Here is a 14030-nt window from a genome sequence, read left to right as displayed (position 1 = left end):
ACATGGCACCAGTTACAATGGGGCCAGGTTTTTTCAACTTTGGGGTCGTGATCCCATTTGGGGTCGCCTGGAAACAAAATTGGGTCTGCTTGGTACGATTTTGGTACGGTGCAGGCACCGTACCAAAATACCTGAAAGTAGCTGCTGTGAAACCTCTGTTAAAAAGAGAACACTGGATGCCTCTATACTGGCTAACTATAGACCAATCAGAACCTTCCATTCATGGCCAAGATCATTGAGAAGGTGGTCTTCAACCAACTGAGTCAATTCTTAACATTCAACAAAATATTTGATACATTTCAGTCAGGTTTTGGTTCTCATCACAGCACTGAAACTGCTCTTATCAAAGTGATCAATGACATAAGGTTGAACACTGATTCAGGAAAAGTATCTGTTCTCATTTTGTTGGATCTAAGTCTACATTTGACACTGTAGATCATACAATGTTGTTGCACAGATTGTAAACATGGGTTGGACTAAATGTTAAAGTAATGGTTTAAGTTCTACTTGGAGGATCAAGGTTATTTTGTAAACATTGTAAACTTTGAATCTGACAGATTACCAATGTCCTGTGGGGTTCCTCAGGGATCTGTTCTTGGACCTCTTCTGTTTAGCCTTTATATGCTTCCTTTAGGACACATTTTACACAACTGTAAGGTTGATTATCAGAGCTACGCAGATGATACACAACTATATCTATCACTGAACCCAGATGACTATGGTCCCATTGAGGTGTTGTGTGACTGTTTAGAAAAAGTAAACTGATGGATGAGTGAAAACTTCCTTCAACTAAACCATGACAAGATGGAGGTGATTGTCTTTGGTAACAATGAAAAGAGGACTGCTGTCAGCAAGTATCTGAGTCTGGATCTTTAGAAGCTAAAGACCAAGTCAAAAACCTTGGTGTTCTGATTGACTCAGATCTGACATTCAGCATCAGATCAAATCTATCACAAAAACATCTTCTACCACCTAAAGAACATCTCCAGAGTGAAAGGTTTAATGACTCAGAAAGATCAGGAGAAACTGGTCCATGCTTTTATCTCCAGCAGACTGGACTATTGTAATGGTCTTCATCAAACATCTACAGCTGGTTCAGAACGCTGCAGCTCAGGTCTGAACCAGAACAAAGAGGTCAGAACACATTACACTGGCTCCCAGTCAGCCTCAGAGGAGACTGTAAAGTTCTGCTGCTGGTTATAAATGTGTGAATGGGTTTGGTCCAGAATACATCAGTGAGATGTTAGTCAGGTATGAACCCAGCAGGTCTCTGAGATCTATGGACACAGGTCAGATAGTGGAGCCCAGAGCTCACAGTAACCATGGTGATGCTGTGTTTAGTTGTTATGCTGCAAAGAAGTGGAACAAACTGAAGTCAGCATCACATGTGAACATTTTTAAATCAAAGTTATAGGAACTTTTTTTCTCCTCTGTATATGATTGATAGAGATTTATGGTCATGTTGATGATGTCATGATGATTTTACTGATGATTTTAATTAATTTTACTGATGATTTTAAATGTTCTTATTGATTTTAAACAATTGAATGTTTTATCATGTAAAGCACATTGAGTTGCCTTGTGTATGAAATATACGCTATACAAATACATTTGCCTTGCCTTAAATGTCTAGGAATCATAAAGATGACTAAAAATATTAATATATATTTCAAATGAAAACAATCTTAAACAACTACTCTATACTTTCAATTCTCCAATAAGTCTAGTCAAATTCCTCGTGTGTACAACATACACTTGGCGAATAAAGATGATTCTGATTCTTAAAATAAAAAAAATCTGGTTTCTCTAAATGCTTTCTACTCTGTAAATGTAACATTATTACAAACATGATGAAAAAACTCATTTTAGAGGAAAAAAAGGGAGATCAGAAATGTGTGGTATAAAAAATGGGGTCACGACCAGAAAAAGGTTGGGAACCGCTGCTTTCACAACACAAAGCAGGAAATTAAAACACCCAAAAAACACATTTACATTTAAAATACTTTTATTAGATTTGAAATATATGTCAGTGTTCAAATAGAGAAAATAAAATCATTAGTGGGTTATAATAACAGTCTCTCTTCTTCGTTCAGATTTAAACCAGAACAGAAAAGCCTTCGGCTTGTGAACCATCATCATGTGGGCGGGGCTTCATTCATCGTCATATTTTCATTGGTTAACAGGGAAATGAAACTTGAAAGGTGAAACGAGGGTCGGACACTGGAAATGATAGCTCACCAATCAGTGCCAGCTCTTATTTTGAAAGGAACTGGGAGTGGTTTTATTTTGAAATCAGACATGAGGAGGAAAATGAACATGTATAATAACATGGAGTCATGTGACTCTTTCTGAGGCTCTGATTGGTGAGACCAACATTCAGTTTAGCACACATTCATCAAGTGCACACACACACACACGTGTTGTGTTTGTGTGTTTTTACATATCGGGGTTAATCAATAACAGCTAATAACAGATCAATACTGTGATGTCACTACAACGTTAGTGTTACATTCAGTGTTAAAACACACACACACACACATACACACACACTTTTCTGTGTGTTTCAGATGTTTACTAAACATTCAGCAAGTTGGAAAAGTCTTTTTTAAATGTTGAACTCTGAAGCTGGATCAATAAATCCTGGATCAATAGATCCTAATGTCTCTAACCAAACAGAGCAGCTGTCCTTCTCGCTTTCCAAGACAACTGATTGGTCAGGAGGCGGGGCTTAATACTGGCTCAGATCCTATCCTAGAACTTAACCTGGTCCAGACCAGGTTAGTCGTTCAGCATCAGTTACCATGGTGATTCACCTGGTAAGAACACACACACACACACACACATACACACAGAGACACACACACACACACACACACGCACACACACACACACACACACACAAACACACACATACACACACACACACACACACACACACACACACACACACACACACACACACACACACACACAGAGAGAGAGAGTGAGTATGGCTTCCTCCTGTGGGGGGGTGGAGCCTCTGGGTATAGGTTGAGCCTTGTGGTGGGTGGGGCCAATGCAGACATGCCTTGCTCCTGGGTTCATGTTAAGCCATCTTTACAGTGGGCGGGGTCAGTCTAACAGCATGCCTTTCTCCTGGGCGCGGGTCAGCTGTGGTTGTAGGCGGGGTTTGTTGAATGGGCGGAGTCAGTCTAACAGCAAGCCTTACCCCTGGGCCCGGTTCAGGCTATGGGCGGGGCCTGTTGAGTGGGCAGGGTCAGTCTAACAGCATGCGTTGCTCCTGGGCGCGGGTCAGGCTGTGGTTGTAGGCAGGGACTGTTGAGTAGGCGGGGTCAGTCTAACAACATGCCTTGCTCCTGAGCCCAGGTCAGGATGTGGGTGGGACCTGTTGAGTGGGCGGAGTCAGTCTAACAGCGTGCCTTGTTCCTGGGCACGGGTCAGGCTGTCCTTGCGGTGCAGGTGATGAACCCCCATCCTCTTAGGACTCCTCTGCGCTCGCTGAGGGGCAGTGAGGGCGGAGTCAAAGTCCAGAAGGCGGGGTGAGATGACGGGCAGGTCTTGGGGGAGTTTGTCCCTCTCCTCCCTCTCTTCCTCCTCATCCTGGCAGGCGTGTGTTGCCGTGGTAACAGCGGGGGCGTCGTCCTGCAGGTCCAACAGTAGACGGGCCCGTGGCTCGGTGTCTGTGTCCGTGTCCAGGCTGGAGCCGCGGCTTGGTGTCCAGCTCAGCGCAGACGAGCCATCCTCGCCGTCGGAGTACGCCACCCGCTGGTGATGGTGGGAGGGGGCCGAGCGCGGTGGGCGTGGCCTCTGCAAGTCGTGGGCGGTGTGACTGCTGAAAGACGTGCGATTGGCCAACGCCTCGCTGGTGGTGGGCGGGACTTTCTCCACGAACATCCTCTGCCAGCTGGACAGAAGGTCCTCCTCTGAGCTGTTGGAGGACGCCGCCACGCTTAGGGCCTGGGGGGCGGAACAAAGGGTCAATATAGTGGGCGGAGCTTTTAATTATTTTCTTATAACAAACAACATGCAACAACTTCCTCAGTTATACATCAATGCACAACATCTACAAACTATTGTACTCTCAAAATTCAAATAAAGTCTGACCAAAAAGATCATTCAGACAATTTGTTGATACAAAATGTCACACAAGCACATTTATTAACAAACAAATGCACAATGTGTCACTTTTGGATTTTAATCGCCCAGCCCTAATCAAAATATGAACTAGATACACCATTAAATACAGTTCAACAACTAAAACGACAAGAAAAAATTCACAAAATGAAAATAAAACTGATAAAATAAAAAACAACATTTTACGAGGATTTTTTTTTTTTTATAAATTTAATCTAAGTATCAAATTTTTAAATTTTTTTAACAAAAAAATCGTTGAAACAAAAAAACATTTTAAAGCAGACCATGAAGGGGGAGTTTAGCATATCTGCATTTGTGTATGTAATATTTTGTTATAATTCAATTATTGATCAAAAAATTATTTTTTTATTTTTAATAAAGATGCAAAATTGTATATTTTGAAATGACCAGAAATCAATGTTTATATCTTTAATTCCATATAGATTGACCTATTTTACACTTAAAATTAGTTTTGCAAAAGTAACAATTGTTAACATGTAATTTAGAATTTTATAGTGGATTCTTTATATTTTTGGGAAAACGGACTTTTTAAATATGTTCTGATGGCTGACATTTCAGATTTATTGTAGTTTTTTTAAGTTAGTCTTGACATAATGTAAACACATCAGATGTGCTTTGCTCAGAGAACATTGATTATTGATGAATAATAAATACAGAATAATCTCCTGATAAAGTATGTACACGTACCTGGGGGGGGCTGCTGAACGGGCTCGACTGGCTGGACAGCGGCTCGCTGGCGTCTCTCTGAGAGGGCGGGGTGCGCTGCGAGGCTCCACCCCCTCCCGAGGAGGAGGAAGAGGAGTGGGCGGGGCTTGAGGCGGCAATGCGCTCGTCGTCGTTCTGCACCAGGCTGAGGGAGATGGCCTGGCGCGTGGCGTACGTGCAGTTGGGTAGAGGAGAGTTCTTGGGGATCTTCACTTTGTCGTCCGAGGAAAACTCGATGACCTTACGTGGAGGGAAAGGAGGGGGCGGAGCTGGGTACGGGCTCAGCCTCTCCACGGCAGCTCCGCCCCCCTCCTCCTCCTCCTCGGCGGCGCCCGGCCTCACGCTGCCGTTGGGCTGCTCCGGCGCCGTCATGTCCACGTGTACGAACACATCCTCAGACACGGGTCGACCCACACTGCACGACTGGACCGAGTTCAGCAGCAGCGGCTCCGGCTTCTCCAGGACACGAGCGATCACCGAGGACGGAACCACGTCGGCCGGCGTCAGACTGAGAGAGTCTGGGTCCAAGGGGGCGGAGCCACGGTCAGGGAGGCCGGACTTCATGTGTTTGTTCAACATGTCCTGGAGCTCAGACGGAAGCTGGAAACACAGGACGCAAGTTCATATTGAAATGACATTCACGGCCACGCCCACACTCTCACAGTGACATCATCGGGAAGAAACTTACATCAGCAAATTTGTGGTTCCTGAAATGAGATTTGTTGCATTTCAGCAGCTGAACGGCCAAGTTACAGTCCTGTCTGTAACGCTCCTGTAACACACACACACACACAAAATACAAAGGTTTAATCTAACCTTTGGGGGCGTGTACTATGAAGCTAGATTTCTTCTTATCGCGCTAACTTCTGGGATTTCATCAGTGTATGCTGAACTACAAAGCTGGATAATGTCTTACAAAGCTAAATCACCATGGTAACTTAGGCTAAATCACTAGTGATGGGTATTGATTTGAATTTTCCAAATCGATTTGATTCATGATTTTCAATTTTGATTGATTTTTCATTCAGTTAGACATTCTCATTAGAACTAATGATGAAAATAGAAACTACAGCTTTATATTGGTGCATTAGTAAAAATATGAATATTAACATTAATAATTGAACCTCATGCTACATTAATCATGTACGTTTTATTTATAATGACCTGAGCAGAACAAAAATACAACTCAAAGCACAGACTGTAAATAAAATGGTAACAGACACTTTATAAACAACACATTCTCATTACTTTGAGTCTCACAAAGGTTTGTTCTAATGTTTCAGTGGCTGCACAACAAATATAACTGTATAATAAGAGACACAACCATAAAAATAAATACATAATTGTAAATAAAAGCAAACATCCAGAAATTAAAATAATTCTAAATTGTCTTAAAGTGCAATAAATCAGGTCTTTGGTAAATGTAAGAAATACTTTTAAATTCCTGTGAACAATAAAGAACAAGATGCAGAAAAAGCCTTTAAGCCCTCGACAAAATGTTAGAACAATTTTATTTTATTTTTGAAGCATTTTCATCCTAAACTCCCCCTTGTGTCTTATTTTGGTCACTGCATGTACAGAATAAAAAAACAGACATTGTGCAAAAAATATTTGAAAAAGTCTCTGCAACTGCATATGGCAATAAAGTAATAAATCATATTTTTGGAACATATTTATGAAAAACTTGTAAACCATGGGGTATGAAACTCAAACTGTCCGTGAAACTTGACGTGTGTGTTTTCTCTCTTAAATGTCGACTTGTAGATTTTTCTGCAGAAAAGTATCTGATCTACATGTTGTGAAGTGAAGCAGCTCCTGTTTACTGTAACATCACCAGTAGCTGTGAACACTGTTTAAGATGAGACACTGGTCTCAGCTACACATAGGTAGCGCTTTGCTTGATGAGCCATAAGGGGAAACTACCCAGAATGCACCTTCCACCAGTGCAATGGATTTTCAGAAAGTGGAACGTGTTACTTAAATCTATCTCGTCAGTGAGAGTTTTAAGTGATGTCATGTCATTTATCTTATAAGATGATCCAAGAAGAAACATCAGGGCAGAAATTTTTTTTTGAGAGCAAAACTCCTCCTCAACAGTCACTGCTACACAGGAACAGTTTCCTCATCAACAGCAGGTTCTTCCTGGTGAAAAAGGAAAACATCCAGGAATGAACTTCATTGTAAAATCTATTAGACATTCACTGTAGAAGTCAACTGTTAAATACTGATGCCAGTACAAAGAAAAATAGGATTTATAATTTAACTTAAAATACTGCTGTGTACAAGAACAGTCAGTACTCAGTGATCAGTTAATTATACTTCTGTACTTGTTATGTAACTTACATTAGATGCCTCCACTTGCTCATCAATCTGTTCAATGTGTCGTCTCAGGCAACATCAGACAAAAAAGGAGGTCCTTGAAGCGATGACCTAATGCTGATGATAAATACAGCATGTCCTTCAGGGCCGCATATCTTAAAGACTTTTAACATAATTAAATAACATTCATGTCATGTCATTGGATATTGTTAATATATTATAAATGTATCAATTTTATATATATATATATATATTATACACAGCAAGACAAACACCTAGACATACCTTGAATTTCAGTTGTCATATGCAGCAGTATTGAGTTGTTTTATCTGTGTGGGGTCACAGGGGGTGCAGGTCATCTGGTCCAGGAGCTGTGCATGCAGAGGTGTAATAACTGATGGAGTTGGTGACTTTTCCTCAGACATGACCAGTGTGTCTGCAGAGCTTTTACCACATCTTCAGCAACTGTTATATCAGCCTGTCAGGGTGCTGAGATCTTTTTACTTCCTGTGTACTTCAGGTGAAAGTAGAGCTGCTGAGATGGTTGGTTGTTGCTCCAGAAAACAGTCCAGCATTTCCAATGAGTCACCACGTCAATCACCAGCTTATGTAGGGGCAGGCCCAGTAACCTTTGCTTCTCTTTAAGCTGGTGACTTGCTGTAGTGCTACGATAAAAAAATGATGCCTAACTGTACTGAGCAGGTGTGGCACAGCTGGAACTTTGAGCTCTGCCTGTGAAGCTAAACTAAGTATGTGTGAGAAACAGCCAACGTACAGCACGTCCATCATTTCCACCGCACGGACAATATTTGCAGCATTGTCCGTTGCGATGGTTGGCTCTTTGTCAGCTCCCATTCTCCAACTGCTTCACACAATAGGTCACGTAAATTACTCACGATGTGGCTGGTTTGAACCGCTCTAGTCTGTAGGACGTGCTACATGAGTTTCCACTCATTGTCTATGTAGTGAGCAGTAATGGTTAAGTACCTTGATCTGGATCTCCAACAGTCACAGGTAAGAGCGACTCTCTGCTGATTTAAGTAATGCTGCAATGCCTTTTTTCACATCTGCGTACATATTTGTGATTGCGATGTCACTCTACTGTTTGCATGTATGACGTAGCGTGGCTCCAGTGTCTTCACAAGGCAGCGGAAACCATCGTTTTCAACTGCACAGTATGGTTGTTTGTTTTTGCAGATGTATGTAGCGACAGCCTTTGTTATTTTCAGAGTTTGCTGGTAACTGAACATGAAATACCTTCTCGAGCTGCATGTGCTTCGGGACCGACTGTGTTTCTGGGTGGTGTCTTGTTAAATGGTTTTGAAGATTTGTTGTGTTTCTGCAGTATTTCACCTCCACGCAGCATCTTGGATTGCGTTTTGCTCTTATCCAGTTTATTGTCGTCTTTGTGCTTTTTAAAGTATTTCCAGATATCTGCCTTCACGTTTGTTGACACTTTCAGTGCCTCCGCCAGGACGTTTTGTTTTGTGAAGCTACGAACGCTACTCGCTGAGATATCACCATCATGCGAGAAGTCACATGACATTCTTCTTCTTTTTTTATAGCAAACAACGAAATGATGCATTACCGCCACCTACAGGTATGGAGTGTGGAGCGTCAGAGTTTAGATTCTTGGCCTGAACCCGAGCCGATGTCATGTACTGAGTTCACATCGTACTGAGATTGTATATCCACATATACGCACATGTGCACTACTGAAAAATTAATTTTTGCTAAAAAATTTTTAATTAATTTTTCTTTATTTTTGTTTTCAAAGTGAATGGACGCATGTTTTATTTTTTTATTGGATTATGTTAGGGTTAGGATTATAATCTCAGTACGGAGGTAAACTCAGACCATGACACCAGGCCTCATTTTTCCCTTTTTTTTTGCTCATTCTCAACATTTGCTGCTGGAGCGCAGGGAACAACTATTATTTCCCATGGCCGTGAAGGCATCATGTTTATGTGCAGCTTTCTCTGCCAATGTGTGACTTGTTTACATGTGTTCTGAGTGTTGATTGGCTGGAAGGCTGGGAAATAGGCGGGCATAAGCGGGAAAAGAGTCACAGTGAGTTAACACATTCCGTTTCCACAGGGAAGTGTGAGTGAATGACGGTGTGAGACGGTTCTGTGTGTGTTTGATTGTTTATCTTTAGCATTGACTATTATCTACAGGTTACTACGACCTCTATTAAAGCCTGTAAAACTGAGATTAATCCAGTACATAATTATCTAGCTTCATAGTCCATAGTCCAGGCCCCTGAATGTTGAAGTGTGTTACTGTGTGTGTGTGTGTGTGTGTGTGTGTGTGTGTGTGTGTGTGTCTCACATTGAGCTCCTCTAATCTGTCGATGGTGTGTTTGGCGTCCAGTAGTTTGTTGGTGAGCTCTACGATTTCCTGGTCCATGGTCTTTTTGTCCCTCTCCACTTTCCGTAACTATAAGCAGAAACAGGGGGCGGGGCTTAGCGAGTGCAGTTAACCCAGGTGCATGATGGGATAGGGCATGCAGAGTGTGCAGTCACCAATAACATCCAATGATGAGGGATATTACAGTTGTTCCTAGAGGGTCCACGGGGGTTAGAGCTGCTGGGACCATCCCTCACATTATTGACTCTATTAGTGATATATCTATCCAGCATGTTGTAGATGTTTCCTTCTTCCAACACACCTGATTCAAATGATGACATCATCATCAAGCTCTGCAGAATCCTGATAACGATCCTGGTCATTTCATCAGGTGTGTTGGAAGAGGGAAACATCTAAAACATGGATAGTGGGCCTTGAGGACCAGGATTTGGGACCCCTGCTTTAGACCATCCAATACGGCCCACAGGAGAAAGTCAATAAAACATGAATAATTTTTTACATTAAATTCCACAATATTTACAGGCTCTCACAGTTTTCCTGTGGTTATATCACATGATTGCAGTCATGTTTAATGTCAAACTGTTTTTCTCAAATGATTACATAATATTTCCCTTAGTTAATAAATTAGTTTTTAGTCACAAAAACTAGTAAATGTGAAGTGTAGATCCTGTTAACACTGATAATCTGTCACTTATTGATTGGATATTGTCAGTTTCTCATTTTGTATTTTATCTATATGTAAAAGTATAAACTAGGGACAATAATGTTGAAATTACTAATTTTCCAGCATAAAATCTGTGACTGATTTATGATCAAACTGCTTCGTATTTAGCCCTTAACCAAAACGAGTTGAACACCCCTGATCTAACAGTTAATCTCTACTTCTGACAGTAAAAAAACTACTTATTTGCAGTAGTTTCTACTTTGGACATTAGTTTGTGAATAAACTCTTAATCTGCATTATTAAATCTGAGGGATCATCCCCAGTGGGTCCCCTAAAGACCACTGTGTCTAAAGATAAGTGGGCGGGGCCAAAGACAACATGAGGAAGAGGAAGGAGGGATGAAGAAGAAGAATGAAACGTAACTGCATGAACCCAGGTCTGACTGACAGCAGCCTGGAGAAGATGAAGATGAAGATGATGATGTCACAGAGCAGCGTGAGAACAGAAGCACAAACAAAGGAAGTGTGTGTGTGACCCTGTACACCACATGTGTCAAACTCAAGGCCCGGCAGCCAAATTAGGCCCTTTTGAGCATCTAATTCGGTCTGCGAGAGGAAATAAAAATAACAGTAAAAACATGTATCATTGTGTAAATTATAAAATATTTCAGTTGTAAATATCTCAGCCCCTCCAAATACACATGGATATACATTTCCCACGCTTACATCAAATGATGGCAGTCATTTTAAAACTCAAATTGATGACAAAAACACATTTTTCCAAAATCTTGCAAATTTTCTCCAATTTTTCTGCTAAATAAAATAACAATTGTTCATTGTATCAAAGAAATGTATGTGAATTTCAATATAAGGTCACTTAATGCTTGGATTTGTCGATCTCATATACTTTATATGTGATTTATACCTGGAAGTGCAAACTCGGACACATTAACGTTGAAATGACTCTTTTTCCTGCTCAAAATCTGTGGTTCACTTATGAAACAGGTCTGTGTTTGGCCCCTGAACTAAAATGAGATGAACACCCCTGTAGAACACAGAGCATTACAGTATGTGCTCACTGAGCTACAGATGGTTGTTACTATAGATATCTGATGTGAGATGTGTATTATGATGACTGGAGATCAGAGGTCAGTGTTTACCAGAGCGTGCAGCTTCTCCTCCAGGTCCTGATTGGCTCTCTGAGAGGCTGTGTAGCTGTTCTGGAGTCTGAGACACAGAGTGACATCATCACCACCAGCCAATCACATGGACTATTGAGGATTTTCACAATAAAAGCCACCCCCCTCTCTCACCTGCGGAACTTGTCCCTCATCTTGTCCAGGTCGTCCCGTGTTCGGCTAAGCTCCGCCTCCATGTAGTGACGGCTGCCGTCAAACTCCGCCTCCAATGCTTCGATCCTGTGAGTGGAGAGAGAGAGACGGCAGCGCAGCTCCTCGTTCTGCTGCTGCAGCATTCTGGGTAATAGAGAGAGGACATGTGATATCATAGTGTGATGTCAGAGTGATGCAGAAAAAAAGGGGGAAAAACACAAAAAAAATGAAAAGTTAAAAAAAAAAGAAAAAATTAAAAAGAGAAAAAGAGAAGAACAGGGATGTCTAGAAGCGCCGGCAGCATCGCCGTCTACTCTATTTTTATTTCATTTTCCTCTCGCCTTCTACTCTTTAACATGTTCATAAATGATTCTGCACCCATTTCGCACTGAAAAAATATCTAAAATCCATGAAAAATTGAAGTTTAACACTTTAGCAAAGCTTTGTGTTTTGTCGGCCATTTTCTAAATCTCACGTAAAGTCTCATGAGAGCTCATCTCACGCGCCACCCAGAACACGCCTCAGATATCTGCAGGATAAATCACCTCCTGAAGCTCTGAAAAGTCTGATATTGGCAGTAAAAAGATGAATAATCAGTGATGCAGAAAAGAGTCACAAGTAAGAAAGATTACAAAAATCATAAATATAAGGGGGGGTGCTGCCCATTTTCACCCCAATTTCAAACCTGACATTTTTCACCACTTACAGAAAAAAAACCAAATGTAGGGGGATGTACAGTTTAATTTTCCAATTTCAGACTGACATTTTTTTTACCATCATGATAACAATTCCTCAGTAGTGTCCTAGTCCTTTTTCAGAAATGATTTCCTTTATTTATTTATTTTAAATGAGATTATTTCATTCTTTTTTAATTTAGATTTTTGCCATTATTTCTTTTTCTCAATGAAATATACAATTTTTTATTGACAAAATAATTTCCTTTTTTTTTTTAATTGAACGGTCATACAGTAGGTGTGATGTCATAGTGATGTCACAGTGTGCTATTACCTGATCCTGTCGGACTCTGGCAGCGTTTCCTGGAAAAAATCAGATGTGAGTGAAATAATGAAGAGTTCAGAAAGTAAATACATTAGTACGATTAATGACTTTATATTTATATATTTATATAGATTAGCAGTGAGCTTCATCAACATTAGCGTAGTATGCTAACATCAAAGGCTCGGTTACGCCATGTTTCACCAACGGTTTCTTCTACTGCAGTGTCATTGGTCAGCAGTCAGCTGTGGGCGGAGCCACTGTTTCCTGTTTCATTGCTTCCTTTCAAAATAAAAGCAGGAGCTCCGAGGGACCTTTGACGTACCTGTCTGCACAGGTGTTCCTGTGTTAACTCTTTAAGCCCCGCCCCCTCCTGTGTGTGTGTCAGAGGTTCCAAACAGCTGTTCCTGCGCTGTAGCGCCGACACCCAGTCGTCCCAGCGACGCCTTCGCTCAGCTGACTCCTCCCCTTCTTCCTGCTGCTGCTTCTTGTGAGAGTGGCGCTGTCGCTGATAGGAGGCGGGGCTTCCCAGCAGGTGGGTGGGGCTTCTGAGCAAACTGAGGTGGGCGGGGCTAAGAATCCGACTGGTGAGCTCGTCCAGGAACGTAGAGAATCTGACTTTGTCCTCCAGGAGCTGCTTCCTCCAGCTGAGCGCTAACGAGGAGCGTTTCCTCTGCTCCAGCTGCTCCACGGACTGTGACATCATCATGACATCATATGTGTGACGCACGGAAGGCGAAGCCTTCAGGATGCCCTTAGGGGGCATGGCTGAGGGGGTACGCCCTCTGAGCTGAGAGTTTGGAAAGGTGGAGGAGCTGATGTGGCGTTTGTAACGTTGGTTTCTGAAGAGCGGCGGCGGAGTGTACAGGTCCAGACTGGAGGCGTCGCTGTCAGAGGGCTGGGCCTGTGTGGGGGGCAGAGGGGGAGGGCAAGGGGCGTGTCCATTTACCTGTTCCACGTCAGGCTTGGCGGTGGTGGAGGTCAGGGCATGCCGGGACTCTCGATGCTGTGGCGGTGCCTTTCGGTACGGCTTCCTGGGGCCGGCGCTCGTCATTCTGGTGCTGTCGACTTGTCCTGACGAAAGAGCGAGGTGTTAAAGCATGGACAGGATCGCCACGGCAACCGCACGCCAACAACACACCAACCACCGCACGCCACGACGCTACAAACCCAACTGACAGCAGCTCAACGCCCTGTGAGCAGATCACTGATTGATCGACCTACATCAGAGCCTGTGTGTGTGTGTGTGTGTGTGTGTCCATCCCTCAGGCTGCTCTCATCGACAGCTACAGCCTGTGTTGATGATGAAATCCTTCACGCTCCACTTGTTTTTACTCTAAGTCTAAAATCACTTTGAATTCATTATCCATAGTGCTCTTATTTTGAAAGTTTCCTTTAGGACATTTCATGGACTTCCACACACACCTGTTTGTCAGCACAGCTCACTCTTCATCCTGTCTCCTCCTCTTCCTGTGTAACGATGATCACCTG

At 42.3% G+C, this 14030-nt stretch overlaps 1 protein-coding gene across 2 annotated transcripts in view; it reads right to left on the bottom strand.

Annotated features, from left to right (window-relative positions):
• tjap1 (tight junction associated protein 1 (peripheral)) overlaps positions 1-14030 on the bottom strand; it is a 34955-nt gene that overhangs the window by 15557 nt on the left and 5368 nt on the right. The window contains exons 2-10 of one of the 2 annotated variants that reach the window (XR_003675629.1): positions 13965-14027; positions 13489-13613; positions 12552-12580; positions 11526-11687; positions 11373-11439; positions 9511-9618; positions 5549-5632; positions 4843-5460; positions 2945-3957 (exon numbers count right to left, since the gene is read on the bottom strand). Coding sequence is in view for 1 of the 2 variants with exons in the window: in XM_028468514.1 (XP_028324315.1) it covers positions 3403-3957; positions 4843-5460; positions 5549-5632; positions 9511-9618; positions 11373-11439; positions 11526-11687; positions 12552-12580; positions 13489-13593 (1728 nt within the window). In the remaining variant the exon portion in view is untranslated. Of the gene's footprint in view, positions 1-2937; positions 3958-4842; positions 5461-5548; positions 5633-9510; positions 9619-11372; positions 11440-11525; positions 11688-12551; positions 12581-13488; positions 13614-13964; positions 14028-14030 lie in introns of those variants that run through there. The other variant, XM_028468514.1, reaches the window with a different exon arrangement.

Source organism: Gouania willdenowi, chromosome 15 (genome assembly GCF_900634775.1).
Source record: "Gouania willdenowi chromosome 15, fGouWil2.1, whole genome shotgun sequence".
NCBI lineage: Eukaryota > Metazoa > Chordata > Actinopteri > Blenniiformes > Gobiesocidae > Gouania > Gouania willdenowi.
This window is presented reverse-complemented; position numbering and strand designations above follow the sequence as displayed.